Here is a 16,025-nt window from a genome sequence, read left to right as displayed (position 1 = left end):
CTTTGCAACCGCTTATCCAATCAGGGTTGGGAGGTGGGGGTCTGTGGTTTGCTGGAGCCTATCCCAGCCTTTCAATAGGCGCAAGGTACACAGTAACACACTGGACGGGGCGCCAGTCCATCTCAGGGCAGACACACATACATACCTATAGGGCAATTCAGTTTCTCCAATTAACCTGACTGCATGTTTTTGGACTGTGGAAGGAAGCCGGAGCTCCCGGAGGAAACCCACACAGACACGAGGAGAACATGCAAACTCCACACAGAAAGGACCCGGACTTCCCCGCCTGGGGATCGAACCCAGGACCTTCTTGCTGTGAGGCGACAGTGCTACCCACCGAGCCACCGTGCCGCCAACTAAATTACTCTTTTTTAATAAATTAGACCTTTATACGAATTAAAAATAAATTAGAATTTATTTACACTGTAAAGAACTCAGTTCATTGCTCCGCATTCGTCCGCCGCATTTGTAATTTTTTGTGAGAAAACTTGTGCCGCACGGAATGCTGGGATTGCCTTCACCACTAAGGAAGCATCGGATGCTCCCTCGTTATTCAGTCAGAAATAAGGCACTTCAGTAGTCAGCATAATAAGGTATCTAAGAATTCAAACAAACTTCTTCTTTGGAGTGTGTAGGATGACGTAAAATGCACGTAGAGAGCTCACTAGGTTTTCAGTCAGACCATATAGTGTCCCCTTCAAAGTTCAACCCAGTTAAACAGCACTTTCCACCACTAGAAATGTAGTTTCAAGGCTGCAGTACAATTCCTAAAACTTATAAAATCTGTCAAGGGACAGTAAAGCTTTTATCACCCATCATTTCATTATATTTGACATATCAAAAATGTTAACACAAAAAATCTGTCTTGATGTCTTGTAGCCTTTGTCCTAAATTACATACAGCCGTACTGAAAAGTCTTCTTGAAATGTCAGTCTAGTATTCAAGATCCTAAATGGAAAAGTATCCCAACTGTTTAACACAAATGATGGACACGACATTTCCAAAAGAGGAATGATTCGTTATTCGTACGTGGGATCTTCAAAAAGTTTCCGCACTTTTATATTTTGGTTGAAAATGGTGAGGGCGGGGGGAGTAGTAATTGGTCTTGTCTGAGAGACTGAGAGAGAGCATATAGTCTGGATTTAGCGCCATCTGATTTCCAACTTTTGGACTGCTCAAAGAAGCTTTAAGGGGAAGAAGATTTTCATGTGATGATGATGTAAAAGCAGCAGTGCATCAGTGGCTGAGGGCATTAAAAAGTTGGTACGATGCAGGGAAAAATGCATCGAAAGGTGACTATGTAGAAAAGTGATGTAATTGTTTTTGAAATAGTTTTTGAAGATCCCTCATATGATCTCAAAGCATTTTAAATTTTGGGGACAAAAAATTGATTATTTCATTTAGAAGAATCATCTCCCAAGAATCAACATGATAGCATAAAGTCGTGTGACAGTGTAAAGGCCATCCAGGTTATACATTATGTACATAACGTAATGTCATTATGTCTGTAAATAAGGGCGGCACAGCAAGAAGGTCCTGGGTTCGATCCCCAGGTGGGACGGTCTGGGTCCTTTCTGTGTGGAGTTTGCATGTTCTCCCCGTGTCTGCGTGGGTTTTCTCTGGGTGCTCCGGTTTCCTCCCACAGTCCAAAGATGTGCAAGTGAGGTGAATTGGAGGTACAAAATTGTCCAAGACTGTGTTCTATATAAACTTGTGTACTGATGAACCTTGTGTAATGAGTAACTATCGTTCCTGTCATGAATGTAACCAAAGTGTAAAACACGACATTAAAATCCTAATAAACATCACAAACATGTCTGTAAACAACATCAAACAAGTGCTTCATTTATATTTGTATTGAAAAATAAGGCTACGTACACTGAACGTTAAGGATGACGCTGTCGGTAATTCGCTCGGTGCGGTAGGTGATGATACAGGTGAGCTTCTGGCGATCGCTCTCACGGCTCGGAATGAGCATGTAGTCGCTGCGCAAGGTGATAGTGCCGTTGGGGTTGTGTGTCTCCTGGATCACGGCTTCGCCCTTCAGCTTGGTCTCCCACTTGATATCACTGGGTGGCTTGCCATTTGCCGAAAGGCATGTAGCCACCTTCATCTTGTGCTTCTGACCCTGCGCAATGATGGTGGGTGTTGTCAGGGTCATGTGGGTTATGGGGCGTGCTGGGGAAACAAAGCAGATGTGAAAATGAATCATAAATCATAATTAAATCAAACTAACAGCCTGTACAGCCACATATTCAATCACTAAAAGCAAAAATGAGGCACATTTATCACTATTACAATAACAGTATTTACTTAACTTTATTATAATTTTTTACTCTGACTATTCCTGCATTTCCTATCACTTTGAATTTGTCAAATTGGACTTCCATAAGAAAATAAGTAACTAGAGAACACAAGTAAAGCAACTCCTCATTTCCCTTGTTCAAATTACACAATTTTTCACCAGTGTTTATAATCCCAGTGTGGATATTTAATTCCTCTGTGCCTCTTGGCAACCTTCGCTACAGGCTAGAACACGTCTGTTCCAACATATGTGACGCCTGCAGATTCTTACAGAGAATCTGAGAGAGAGCTTTAACACGTATGAAGGACAATTTTGGAACACTCTAATGGTGAGATAACTTCTCTGTGTGTATCCCCTCTGATAGACATGTGCAGTATGTGATGCAGTATGTATGCTTGTAATTTAAGTAATTGTTAAATATTGTTGTTAAAATTGGTTTTATATTGTACTGGTCTTATGTTTATATGCACCCAGGTCTGCGAGTGTAATTTTATAATATGTTTCATATAATGACAAATTTATAAAAAAATAAAATCCTATCCTAATCCCAACCTATCCTGTCCCATACTTATCCCATCCTATACTATCCTTATCCCATCCTTATCCCATCCTATCCATTCCCTCCAATCGTATCCCTACCTATACGATCCCTATCCCATTCTATCCTTATCCCATCCTATACTATCTTGACATATTCTGATCCCATCATATCCCTATTTCATCCTGTCTTTATTCCATACCATACTATCCTATCCTTACCCCATTCTATACTATCCCTATCCCATCCTATCCCTATCCCATTCTATACAATCCCATCCAATAAAATCCCATCCTATCCTTATCCCATTCTATCCTATCCTTAACCCATCCTATCCCATCATATCCTATCCTTATCCTTATCTTATCCCATCCTATCCCTACCTATACGATCCCTATACCGTCCTATCCTTTCCCATCCTATACTATCCCAATCCCATCCTATACTATCCTATCCTTATTCCATCCCATACTATCCCTATCCCATCCTATACTATCCTTTCCCATCCTATCCTTATTCCATCCCATACTATCCCTATCCCATCCTATACTATCCTTTCCCATCCTATCCTTATTCCATCCTATACTATCCTATCCTTATTCCATCCCATACTATCCTATCCTTATTCCATCCCATACTATCCTATCCTTATTCCATCCTATACTATCCTATCCTTATTCCATCCCATACTATCCTATGCTTATTCCATCCCATACTATCCCTTTTGCATTCTATACTATCCTCATCCCATGCTATACTATCCTTATCCCATCCCAAACTATACTATCCCTAGCCCATCCCATCCTAAACTATACCAGTCCCATCCTATTATATCCTTATTCCATCCCATCCTATCCTAACCCCATCCTATCAATTCCATCCCACCCTTATTCTATTCTATTCCGTCCTATCCTATCCAATTCCATCCCATACTTATTCTATTCTATTCCGTCCTATCCTTATCCCATCCTATCCTTATCCCACCCCATCCTTATCCCATCTCATACTATACTATCCTATACCATGCAATCTTACCTTTATCCCATTCCATCCCATCCTTATTCTATTCTATTCCGTCCTATCCCATCCCATCCCATCCTTATTCCATTCTATTCCATCCTATCCTTATCCCATCCTATCCTATCCTTATCCCACCCCATCCTTATCCCATCTCATACTATACTATCCTATACCATGCAATCTTACCTTTATCCCATTCCATCCTATCCTATCGTTATCCCCATTCTCACTTTTATTTCTTCACCGCTTGTGCTGGTGCCTCAACCCAACAGTAGATGGTGCAACCGTAAGGAGGTTATTCCTCATCCATCCTTGCATTCCTCTTACATGGCCTATTGTGTGTGTCTAGCCTCAGCTTAATGCTTCTGTGCCAGCTGAGTGCCATCTAAATGCTTCTTGTGCTGCTAATTAGGAATGAACTAGCACTGCTTTAAAGAGGTGTTCCTCTGCAAGTGTATGATAGTGACATCAATGATTATGGAGGGATTCATGCCACCAGTTGATGTAAAATAAAAAGGACTCTTTGAATGATGAAAGCTTGCTAAATCTAAGCAGATTGTTGGCACATCCACAAACTCCAGCCTCAAATTAGAAGCACGAGTGGCTGCTGAGCAACAGTTCTCTGGAAACAAAACAACACTTTGTTTTAAATTTTATCTCTGATATGATGCAGGTTTTTCACAGACACCTCCTAAAGCTTGTAAAACAGGAGGTGGAGGAGGAAGGTTCAACAGGGAAACCCCCTGTGTGCTTTGCAATTTAAATTGTCAGTCAGTGTGTTTATGTGTACACAAAATTTGAAAACTGCAGAAATATACAGTATATATGTATATACACTGATCAGCCATAACATTAAAACCACCTCTTTGTTTCTACATTCACTGTCCATTTTATCAGCTCCACTTACCATATAGAAGCACTTTGTAGTTCTACAATTACTGACTGTAGTCCATCTGTTTCTATACATATCTTTCTAGCCTGCTTTCACCCTGTTCTTCAATGGTCAGGACCCCCACAGGACCACTACAGAGCAGGTATTATTTGGGTGGTGAATCATTCTAAGCACTGCAGTGACACTGACATGGTGGTGGTGTGTTAGTGTGTGTTGTGCTGGTATGAGTGGATAAGACACAGCAGCACTGCTGGAGTTTTAAAATATGTCCACTCACTGTCCACTCTATTAGACACTCCTACCTAGTTGGTCCACCTTGTAGATGTAAAGTCAGAGACGATCGCTCATCTATTGCTGCTGTTTGAGTTGGTCATCTTCTAGACCTTCATCATAGGTCACAGGACGCTGCCCACGGGGTGCTGTTGGCTGGATATAATTTTGCTTGGTGGACTATTCTCAGTCCAGCAGTGACAGTGAGGTGGTTAAAAACTCCAGCAGCGCTGCTGTGTCTTATCCACTCATACCAGCACAACACACACTAACACACCACTATGTCAGTGTCACTGCAGTGCTGAGAATAATCCACCACCCAAATAATACCTACTCTGTGGTGGTCATAAGAGAGACCTGAAGAACAGCATGAAAGGGGACTAACAAAGCATGCAGAGAAACAGATGGCCTACAGTCAGTAATTGTAGAACTACAAAGTGCTTCTATATGGTAAGTGGAGCTGCTAAAATAGACAATGTGTGTAGAAACAAGAAGGTGGTTTTAATGTTATGGCTGATCGGAGTATATTTTGTGAACCTCACATAAGTCAGAGGTCTATCTCTCTAGACCACCACTGCTAAGATCTGGGTTTGAATCTTGGTTGTGCTATGAACCTTGCGATGGATTGGCGCCCTGTCCGGGTCTGTCTCTACATAACTGTGCCTTATGCACAAAGCTGCAAAGTTTGACGAGTTTGATGGTTTCTTGGAGGTTTTTTTTTTTGTTTGAGTCCAACTTTAACCACAATAAACACACATTGCATCAGTGCAGGACTTCATAAACAGTATTTTGATGGAATTCCCACAAACAATCAAAACCCTTATAAAAAAAAAAGTGGAGTGTCATAGCAGCAAGAGAACAATGAGGGAGCAGCTACATAACAATGCCTTAGATTTTGGAAGATTATGGTCAGACATCCACATACTTGCCAAAACAATGTACTCTATGGGTGTGTTCTAAAACCTAGTGAGCTGCCTTGCTGTCTTGCTGCCTACATAGCAGAGAGGATTCCAATAGGTCATTGACTTATAAGTCAGGTTATTCGAATGCGCTACTTAGACAGCGATTCCATCAGTTTTCGCTTACTAAGCTAACACAGTTAGCCTAATGCCATTCAAACCAATGGGATGAGGTGGCACAACGAGCTAGCATGTCAACTAACATCTCCCTTCATGTACCGAAAACGGTTAAATTCGCTGACAAGCCTTAATTTGCAAATAAATGACACTTGTGCACATTTCTACAAATTAAAAATCAATGATAATTTATTTACCCCTTGCCCCGCACCGTCCGCCATATTTTTTATTTTTTGTGAGAAACGTTGTGCCGCACTGAATGCTGGGATTGCCTTAAGGCGGCATCGGATGCTCTCTCGTTATTCTGTCAAAATACCATTTAGATTTAAGATGCCTTAGTAGGCAGCATTTTAAGGCATCTAATAATTCGAACAGCCTACTTCTCTGGAGCACGCGTCTATGTAGAGAGCTCACTAGGTTTTCGAACACACCCTATGTGTCTTAAATGTCTTTTAAATGTATGTTTAGGTTGAGTGCTCTTATATGAACTGATATTAAGAAAGTAAGTCTACAGGAGTCAGTCAGTAATATTTTACTGCTTTGGTTAGAATAGGAACAGTGGCTGGCTGGTGGTTCAGATGTTTATGTATTGAGTAGTTCAGCGAGTGCTGATAAAACCTGCTTTGCTTCATTTTTTATTCTATTATGTTTTATATATCTTGTTGGTTTATTGAAAGCACCAGTCGCTTGTAAGTTGCTTTGCTGGTAAAAAGGATCATTTGTGAATCTTTCTGGTTGCAAACTGCTCATAATTCTGACCTCCTCTGCTCCATTCCAGTTTTATTTAAAAGTCTGAGAAGAAAACGTACTAATTAGTACTATACCACACTACTACACTAATTAGTATGTATAATTTTAGCCTAAAATACAGGTACCAGCCAGATTTTCTGCCCCTAACCTGTTTACAAGTTCTCATCATTCATTCGTTTCCTACCAGCTTTATCCGCTATATTCATGATCGATCTAAGCCATACAAACAATTGGGTACACAGAAAGCAGGCATACACCATGAACAGAGCACCAGTCCATTATAGGTACTGAAACACGTGTGTTTACACCTAGGGATACTTTAAGAGTTGCTAATCCATCAATGGGCAGCATGGTAGCTCGGTGGGTAGCACTGTCGCCTCACAGCAAGAAGGTCCGGGTCCTTTCTGTGCTGAGTTTGCATGTTCTCCCCGTGTCTGTGTGGGTTTCCTCCGTGAGCTCCGGTTTCCTGAATTACCCTATAGGTGAATGGGTGGGTGTATGTGTGTGTATGTGTATGTGTGTCTGTGCCTAGCGCCCGTTTAAAAGCTGGGATAGGCTCCAGCACCGTTTTTTTGGGATGTGGGAGAACATTGGTGAACCCAAAGGTGGCACCAACACTACCTCCATAATCACAATGGCATCCCCAATGACCTCGGTTGAGTTTACTTCATCAATACTTACAAGAAACGCTTAAGGGTTTATTGGCTTGGGTTAGTCATCATTGTGGGGATGGGTGGCTACTGTTCTTATCTGTCGAGAAATCTGTGCTGGGTCAATGGATTTATGACGTCACAGCAGCCATTCACACATACTGTGACGGGGACTGTTAGTATACTACCTGAGCTCTTGCTAAAAAAGACATTATTCCTTAATTGTATAAAAATGTATGAATTGTAGGTAAATATGATGCATTACCATATACGGTGAGGTTGACCATGTTCTCTCTGTTTCCCGCAGGAAACGTGGTGTACTCGCAGATGTAAGCAGCCTCATCAGAGAGGCGTAAATTGCTAATGATGATTGTAGTATCCTCCAGCGAGGGGGTCTGCAGGCGCACCGCCGATTGCTTAAAGCTCACACGGTCCTTGAAGGCGGGAAGCACAGAGACGCCGAGGACCGGGTTGGCAATGGCCACGTTCTGCTTGGTGTTGTTGTGAAATTTCTGCCAGGTGACTTGTGAAATCTTCACTGGGGGTTTGCTGTTATTGAAGAGGCAGCGCAGCTCCACAGTAGTACCCACGAAGCCCGATTTAACAGCTTCCATCACTACAGACTGACTGTGTCCCACTGCAGAGAAGAAGAGAAAGAAATAAAATGTCATTATGCAAAATATATATGTAGATTTTAGAAGAGAAATTTCAGCATGCATGCATCCAGTCCCATATGTCACCACCGAAAATAGACTTTGGATGCAAATATGACAGTGAAGTTTTACTTTCAACACTTTCTCCCTTACTGTAGTGTGTAAAAGAGCCAGAAACAGTCGGGTGGCAAGTACACACTCTATTAATTATTTCAGTAGGTATTTACAAGAAGACAACTGAGACTGCACACTTAGTGTCTGCTTAATGAGAAAGGCTTGGAGGCAGCCCACCTAGTGCCTCTGTAAAAAGTACTTCCCATAGGAAATGAGCATGCACAACCCCCAACTGTTCAAGGTTCACCAACTTTAATTATTATTCACTGGCAAATAGCTGTGGCAGCCCGGAGCACATATTAATGTAGGCCTAGCTGGTGTGTTAATAAGTGGCCACAAAAAAATAAAATAAAATAAATAAATAAATAAATAAATAAAATAAAAAACATAAATAAATAAAATAAAAAATACAAAATACAAAAACAAAAACAAAAAAATACATAAAAAACTAAAATAAATAAAATACAAAAACACTAAATAAATAAATAAAACAAAAATAAATAAACACTAAATAAAAATAAATAAATAAATTAAAAAAAAAATACATGAAATAAAAAATACAAAAACACAAAAATAAATAAATAAAACAAAAATAAAATAAATAAATAAAATAAAAAACACAAAAATAAATAAAAAAACAAAAAAATAAATAAATAAAATAAAAATAAAAAAACAAAAATAAATTAATAAATAAATAAAACAAATAAATAAATAAAATGACTCGGATCTTCAAAAAAACAGCTGTTTGCAAAATTGTAGAAAAGTACACAAAGCCTCAAGAGAAAAAAAATTAATTAGACATATTTTAATTACTGCCATTATATTGTTAAGTAAATTATAACAGGTGGGCAGCATAGCAACACAGGGGAAAGAGTAAGTGCAGCACAGCAACATGGGTCCAAGGGACCATGTTCAATCCTTAGCTTTATTCATATTCTTTAGGTGACCAGATTTTCTTTAAAAGAAACTTTGACAGTATCAGACAGCACATCTTACTTATCTACATCAGACGTGAACCAATCTTTTTAAACAGGCAAGATGTTAGATTAGCAAAGCATACAGCTAGTCAATGGCCGGGGCCTGACCTTGCTAAGTGCTGCTTCAGGGGATCCGGAAGCATTTGAAACCAATAGGAAAATGGCACCATGATCTACAGATAACCTAACCAGCTATGTTGTTCTAACGATAACCCCAAAATGTAACACTGCCTTGCATTCAGACAGAGGCATTGTGTCTGTCTCTCCTCCTGAAGAACACTTCAGATCTTTTGTCTGATCAGTGGCTTTCACCCCTGCCGCCGCCCGATGTGTCAACACAAACCCCCCTCCGTCTTTACCTCTCAGTCATTCTGTCTGCCTCAGCTCTTCCATTTGTCTTCTTCTTATCCCCTCTCCACCAATATTTCTCTCAAAACACCTTTGCTTACTATTTTTTTGTTTTCTTTTGTTTTCTTTCCTAGTCTGCTATGGAGACGTCTGTGCCTCTTTAATTATTGTCGTCAAGGTGCATACAGCGCAGATCACTGTGTGTCCATGTGGTGTGTGTGTGGTGTGGACAGATGTGTCTCCATGAGTCTTTAAGAGATTTGGGTTATCTTAAGAAGCACGTTTCAGATTTATCTTGACTTGACTGCACTTCATATGCTGAGGATTTTGTACAGACGCGTCCCAAACATCAGAAGAAAACACACAGGGCTCCACTAATCACATTTAACATGTTCAAAATCACAATAATGAGCAATTTAATTAACTGCATTTTTGTTAATTGTATAATTATTTAGCTAATTAGCATACAGTAGATTTGTCTTTTAGATTTGAGGATTTTAACATCATGTTTCACACACTGTACATTCATTACAGGACAGCTAATTACTGGTTACACAAGATTTATCAGTTCAAGTTTTAATGTCAAACACAGTCATGGACAATTTTGAATTTCCAATTCGCCTCACTTGCATGTCTTTGGACTGTGGGAGGAAATAGGAGCTCTTACAGGAAACCCACACAGGCACAGCAAGAACATGCAAATTCCACACAGAAAGAACCCGGACCGCTCCACTTGGGAATCGATCCCAGGACTTTCTTGCTGTGAGGCGACAGTGCTACCCACCGAGCCACCGTGCTGCCCATAGGATCCACTTAATTCACGACAGTAAGGAGCAGAATGGTTTTATTACACATATACATTTGTGTAGCAAAAGGTTTGAGGTCTGCAGGTCTTTAACCACACACATTGCTAAAAGAAAAATAACATTAACTATCATTATATTGTATCCTTGTACACCAATGAGCCTTGGCCGCCCATGACCATGTCGCCGGTTTACCACTGTTCCTTCCTTGGACCACTTTTAATAGATACTGACCACAAGAGCTGCTAGTATGCATAATGTTATGCCTCATCGGTGTAATTTGGTAATAATAAGGTCCTTCTCCAATTCATAAAGATATGAGCCTTGTTGTCTGATTTTTTTTGGGTACAAAATAGGCTCAAATTTTAACAGACGCTGCAGAATCTTGTCTTAAGCCTTTCCAGAAGAGTGGAGTCTGTTATAGGCCCAAAGGGGATGGTTCTCAGATAACAATCTTACAAGCACATAAAGCGGATAAACGCATTCTGTTCCTCTATTGTGAAACTCACTTTAGGGTGCTCGGATGAAGCAGCAGTAAATTATGTTGGCCCAATGGGAGTTGGGGTTTGAATCTGCTGAGGCTTTATCGGCCTGTCGGGCGTATACGTTCAGACATGATTGCTGTGTGAGAGAGGGTATATGACCGAGGCCATGCGGTGGATTGGCGTCCTGTCCAGGGTGTTGATTCCAGGCAATACGAACCTGCCACCACCCTGACCAGATTAATGACTGCTGCATGCTCAAGTTTCCCAGACCTACTATTATGTTAAAGAAACAATGTAGTAATAAAGTTTTTCTTTAAATTTGACAAACCATATAAAGACTGACATTAGAGACAGTGTGTAAAAATTTAAGGAGAAAGCATGTATTATTTTCTGTATTTATTTATGCATTTTCTCCTGATTTAGCATAGCCAATTAGTCTTCCGTTGCTGGGGATCCCGATTGCGTTCACGGTGGGTATATTTGCCTGCTCCACGCCCCTTCTGACATATGCGCAGTCCTTTAACGCCTTCTTTTTCGCCCATGCTTTGGTGGATTCGCACATGAGGCTCCAGGCACCTTGATCTCAACGTTTGAAGACCCCACCCACTTATTCCGGCCTTTTCCCACCCAGCAGAATTGGTGACCAATTTTTGTTTGGTGCAGGCACTGCCAATTGTGCCCGCTAGATGGCGTCCAGCCGACCGGTAGCAGAGCCGAGATTCAAACCCGGGTGTTCAGAATCTCAGTGCTGGTGTATTAGCTGGGGTGCGTTTAGAAATTCAAGTACAGCTATTACATTTACATTTTCAGCATTTAGCAGATGCTTTTATCCAAAGCGCACAGTCACAGTACTGCGACAGTATATTATCTAAGAAACTGAGGGTTAAGGACCTTGCTCAAGGACCCAACAGTGGCAACCTGACAGTGATAGGGCTTGAACCAGCAACCTCTTGATCACTAGTCAAGAGATGCCTGAGGCGACCTGTTTAGGGGAATTCCTGCCTTGCGTCTAGTGTTCACCAGATGAACTGGAGCCACCATGACCCAACTTTTTGGGCCAGCTCTAGCCTAGTGGTTAAGGTACTGGACCAGTGCTCAGAGGGTCGCTGGTTCAAGCCCCACCACTGCCAGGTTGCTGCTGTTGGGCCCTTGAGCAAGGCCCTTAACCCTCAATTGCTCAGACTGTATACTGTAACTGTAATGTAAGTCACTTTGGATAAAAGCGTCTGCTAAATGCTGAAAATGTAAATGTAGTCCAGTATCTTAACCGCTAAGCTCCAACAAGAGCCACATTCTAACCAAGCAAGTTTGAATTCTATTACAGTAATGCAGTAAGAGCAGTTACAATAAAAACACAAGCTCCAGTTTTATTACAAGCAGCACCACATTATAAAACAAGATAAATAAACCCAGATGAAGGAAAACTGGGCTGTTACAAAGTTAAATACTTGTTTTCAAACCCCCGCTGTAGCTCGACTGCCTGGTGATTTGTACATTGTGCAAGCATTTGCTCATAAATTCTGCATGATTCCAGTCTGAGGTGAAAGGATTTGAACCAAACATAATATACTGCATAAATCCTACACGTACGCTGGAAGGTAGGAAAAGACACCAAGGTCAGATTAGCATTACAGTTAGGGATGCAAATTTTACTTACTTTTTCCTACTTACTTTATTTAATGAAAAACGTTATGAAAATGTCTTATGTAAGGAACACAGCAGTGATGTAGATTAATAAGAATAAGAACCTGAACACCGTGAGCAGAACCAGTTCAGCGTCATGAGTGTAGATTTTTAATGGTAGCCGGCAGAACAGGTTATAACGAGCGCTAACTAAACACTAAACACACTAATTATAAATAATAATGATGCAGGCGGTATTTTAAGGTTTTCCTCATGTTAGTGTAGTTATGTAAGTATAAGATGATAAACAGAGTTCTACCAGGTCTCCCTACTGACACAAATCAGCTACTGTTTCCTCCCAATTTAGTCGTATCCAATTACCCGATTGCATTACGCTTCCTCTGTACTGATGTTGATCTCCACTCTGACTGAGGAGAGTGACTAACACACGCCCACGCCAACACGTGTGCACGAGGCGAGTTCATATGAGGATCAACTTTGTGTATGGAGAGACACACTGATCCACATGCCTCGACTCCAATCAGCCAGCAGAGGTCGCAACTGCATCAGTTATGAAGTCCCTATCCGGCTCCCACCCTGTGTGAACAATAAGTCAATCGTTGTACCCTCCCAGCCCAGTCGGATGGCAGAGCTGAGTTTCGAACCGACGAGATCGAAACGTTGGCTCTGGTGTGCTAGCGTGTTTTACCGCTGAGCCACCTGAGCGGCTTCCTGTTTAAGATTTTAATGTAAAATATGCAATGTCTTGTCGTTTATGATTGAAATAATAATATAAAAAATTATTATTAATAATAACAGTAATAATAATAAATAATTATTAAACATTTTAATAATTACATAAAATAATAATAATTATTATTATTAATAATAGTAATAATAATAATAACAATAAATGTGAATTATTTTAATAATAATATAAACTAATAATAATAATTAATAATAATAATAATAACAATAATTATACTAACTATTATTTTAATAATAATATAAAATAATAATTATTATTAATATTAATAACAATAATAATTATCATTATTATTTTAATAATAATATAAAATATTAATTATATTTATAAATAATAATAGTAATAATTAATAATAATAATTAATTATTTTAATAATAATATAAAATAATATAAAAGTTTTTCAACTCAGATTAGAATGACAGCTCTTGAGGATGGACTTTAAATCAGAAGTCTGAGCTTTTGTATGTGTAGAGATCTGTACCTCCGCTCTCCACTGTTGGAAATGACTATAAATTACCTCTTTAATGATGCACACGTGTGGCCCACCACCACTGTTTTAGTTTTGGGTGTCTGCGGCACTATTAGCCAGCAGGGTGGCTATACAGACATGACAAGCTATATCTGCTATATCTGTGGAGATCTGAGCAGATCGCTCAGTCAGCTCTGGTTTTTTGCTGATCGAGTGTGTCAGCGTTCTGTTTATTTCTGGGAACTCGCCCCGGTGTCTAGTTCACATGGGAACTGTCCTGGAAAATCAAACTGGTGTGACGTCCCTGTTTTCTTGAATTGGATTCACCCATAAAGCGAATGAAGAGATGAAGAGACGAGACCACAGATAGGTCAACAGTTCAGCTTGTTTTTAAGAAAAACAGACATCAAGTTGGGCAGTTGTAGCCTAGCTGTTAGGGTACAGGATGAGTAATCAAAAGGTCGCTGTTTCAAGCCCTTAACCCTGAAAGAGTCTGCTAAATGCCGAAAATGTAAATGTAATTCAATTCTCTTTGCCAAAGATGAAGTGCATTGTCATTTGTAAACAGTGCACAAGCCAACATCTGTCATGCTCTCTCAGTGAATCAGTGCCTATGGCATATGTGACTTGCATACGTGTGAAGGGACCATAAACAAAGAGGCGTATATTGGGATTTTAGAGAGACACAGGCTGCCATCGATGCGACTCTTTTCCCGGGAAGTCCATGATTATTTCAGTAAGACGATGCCAGGCCTCATTCTGTATGCACAACAACAGCATGGCGTCGAACACACACGATGCTTGTGCTTGACTGGCCTGCATGCAGTCCAGATCTGTCTCTTATTGAAAATGTATGGTGCAGCGTGAAGAGAAGATGGCGACCACAGACTGTTGAGCAGCTGAAGTCTCGTATCAAGAAAAGAATGGACAAAAAATTTACTTGCAAAACTGGAACAATTAGTGTTGTCAGTTTCCAAACCATTAAAGAGTCTAATTAATATGAAGAGTGATGGAACACAGTGGTAAACACACATCTGTCACAGATGTTTAATGAATTGCAGGCATCTAATTGTTAATATGTTTATATTTACAAAATACAATGAAGTTGATCAGTGAAAATGATTCAACGTTTGCATATGATGGCAAATCACCCTATGGTGGCAAATTGCACATTACATTATCCTTCCTCAAGTGGTGTGTCCCAAATCACATACAAAAAACATTTCAAGTTTTAGAACACCCCTATTTGTTGTTTCTATGGTACCTGCACAAAACCCATACTGACCTGAAACATCCTGTGAAACCCAATACGGATCAAACCTAGGCTCCCGGGACCTACGTTGCTATGTACACCCACACGTGATGCCCCGGATTGTAATCAGTATTGCAATTATAGGGCTGTGCACACTATAATTTGATTGCTAATGAGATGCTGATGTTGTCTACGTGCTGGGCCTTACATCACATCCTACCTAATAAATAGTTTACATTCCCCAAGTATGTGGACACCCCTCCAAATGATTGAATGGTTCAGGTGTTTGAAGATATCCAAAAAGGCACATAGTGTATGTTTAAAATACAGTGGTACCTTGTAACTAGACGTCCCCTAAACTCAAAATCTTTGTACCTTTCAACTCCACATGTTCAGCCTTTTTTAAAATATATATTTAATTTCAAATTAACAATGAACAGCTGCTTTGTTCAGCACATGGCTTGAGCGGTGCGGTAAAACGTCATCAAAGTGCGCATATGGGACAAATCTACATTTGTGTGAAATAACCGTCAAATTCACTCTGAAAGTGTCCATATGTATATGTGTTTAGCTGGATTTTTCTTCTGTTTCACTTTTAAACTTGTGTTACAGCTCAAGGTTCTGAAAAAATTGTAAGAATCAGCTTTTTAGAGAGAGTCTAAAACACTTATTGTTAAAAAGAAAAGTTGAATGTGACTTAGTGTATTAAAAGAACGACGTAGGAACACTAAACTTCTCTTAATTATTACTGCTCATACGTTCTCTACACTAATGAAATTCCTCGCTCGTTGTTTTAGTACAATAAATCACATTAAGCCTTGTGCATCGCCACACTCCATAGGAAATAACGGTACAACCAGTGCAAAAGCTATGAATGCGCCTGAACAGAATAAGGTATTCCAAGATCAAGCATCTCCACAACTAAGAAGCATAAGGAAACAATAAAGAATTAAAGGTAAAAGTCCAGGTTTTATTGTATTTTTATATTGATTTTTAACTGTTTTCAATTGTATTTCAGTGTTTTATATTAGATT

At 39.9% G+C, this 16,025-nt stretch overlaps 1 protein-coding gene across 1 annotated transcript in view; it reads right to left on the bottom strand.

The window, feature by feature from the left end:
• nectin1b (nectin cell adhesion molecule 1b) overlaps positions 1-16,025 on the bottom strand; it is a 194,473-nt gene that overhangs the window by 50,042 nt on the left and 128,406 nt on the right. The window contains exons 2-3 of the mRNA XM_063005271.1: positions 7,767-8,138; positions 1,879-2,178 (exon numbers count right to left, since the gene is read on the bottom strand). Coding sequence (XP_062861341.1) covers positions 1,879-2,178; positions 7,767-8,138 — 672 coding nt within the window. The remainder of the gene's footprint in view (positions 1-1,878; positions 2,179-7,766; positions 8,139-16,025) is intronic.

Source organism: Trichomycterus rosablanca, chromosome 11 (assembly GCF_030014385.1).
Source record: "Trichomycterus rosablanca isolate fTriRos1 chromosome 11, fTriRos1.hap1, whole genome shotgun sequence".
Taxonomy (NCBI): domain Eukaryota; kingdom Metazoa; phylum Chordata; class Actinopteri; order Siluriformes; family Trichomycteridae; genus Trichomycterus; species Trichomycterus rosablanca.
The sequence above is the reverse complement of the archived record's forward strand: the minus strand, read 5'-3'. Positions and strand labels throughout refer to the sequence as shown.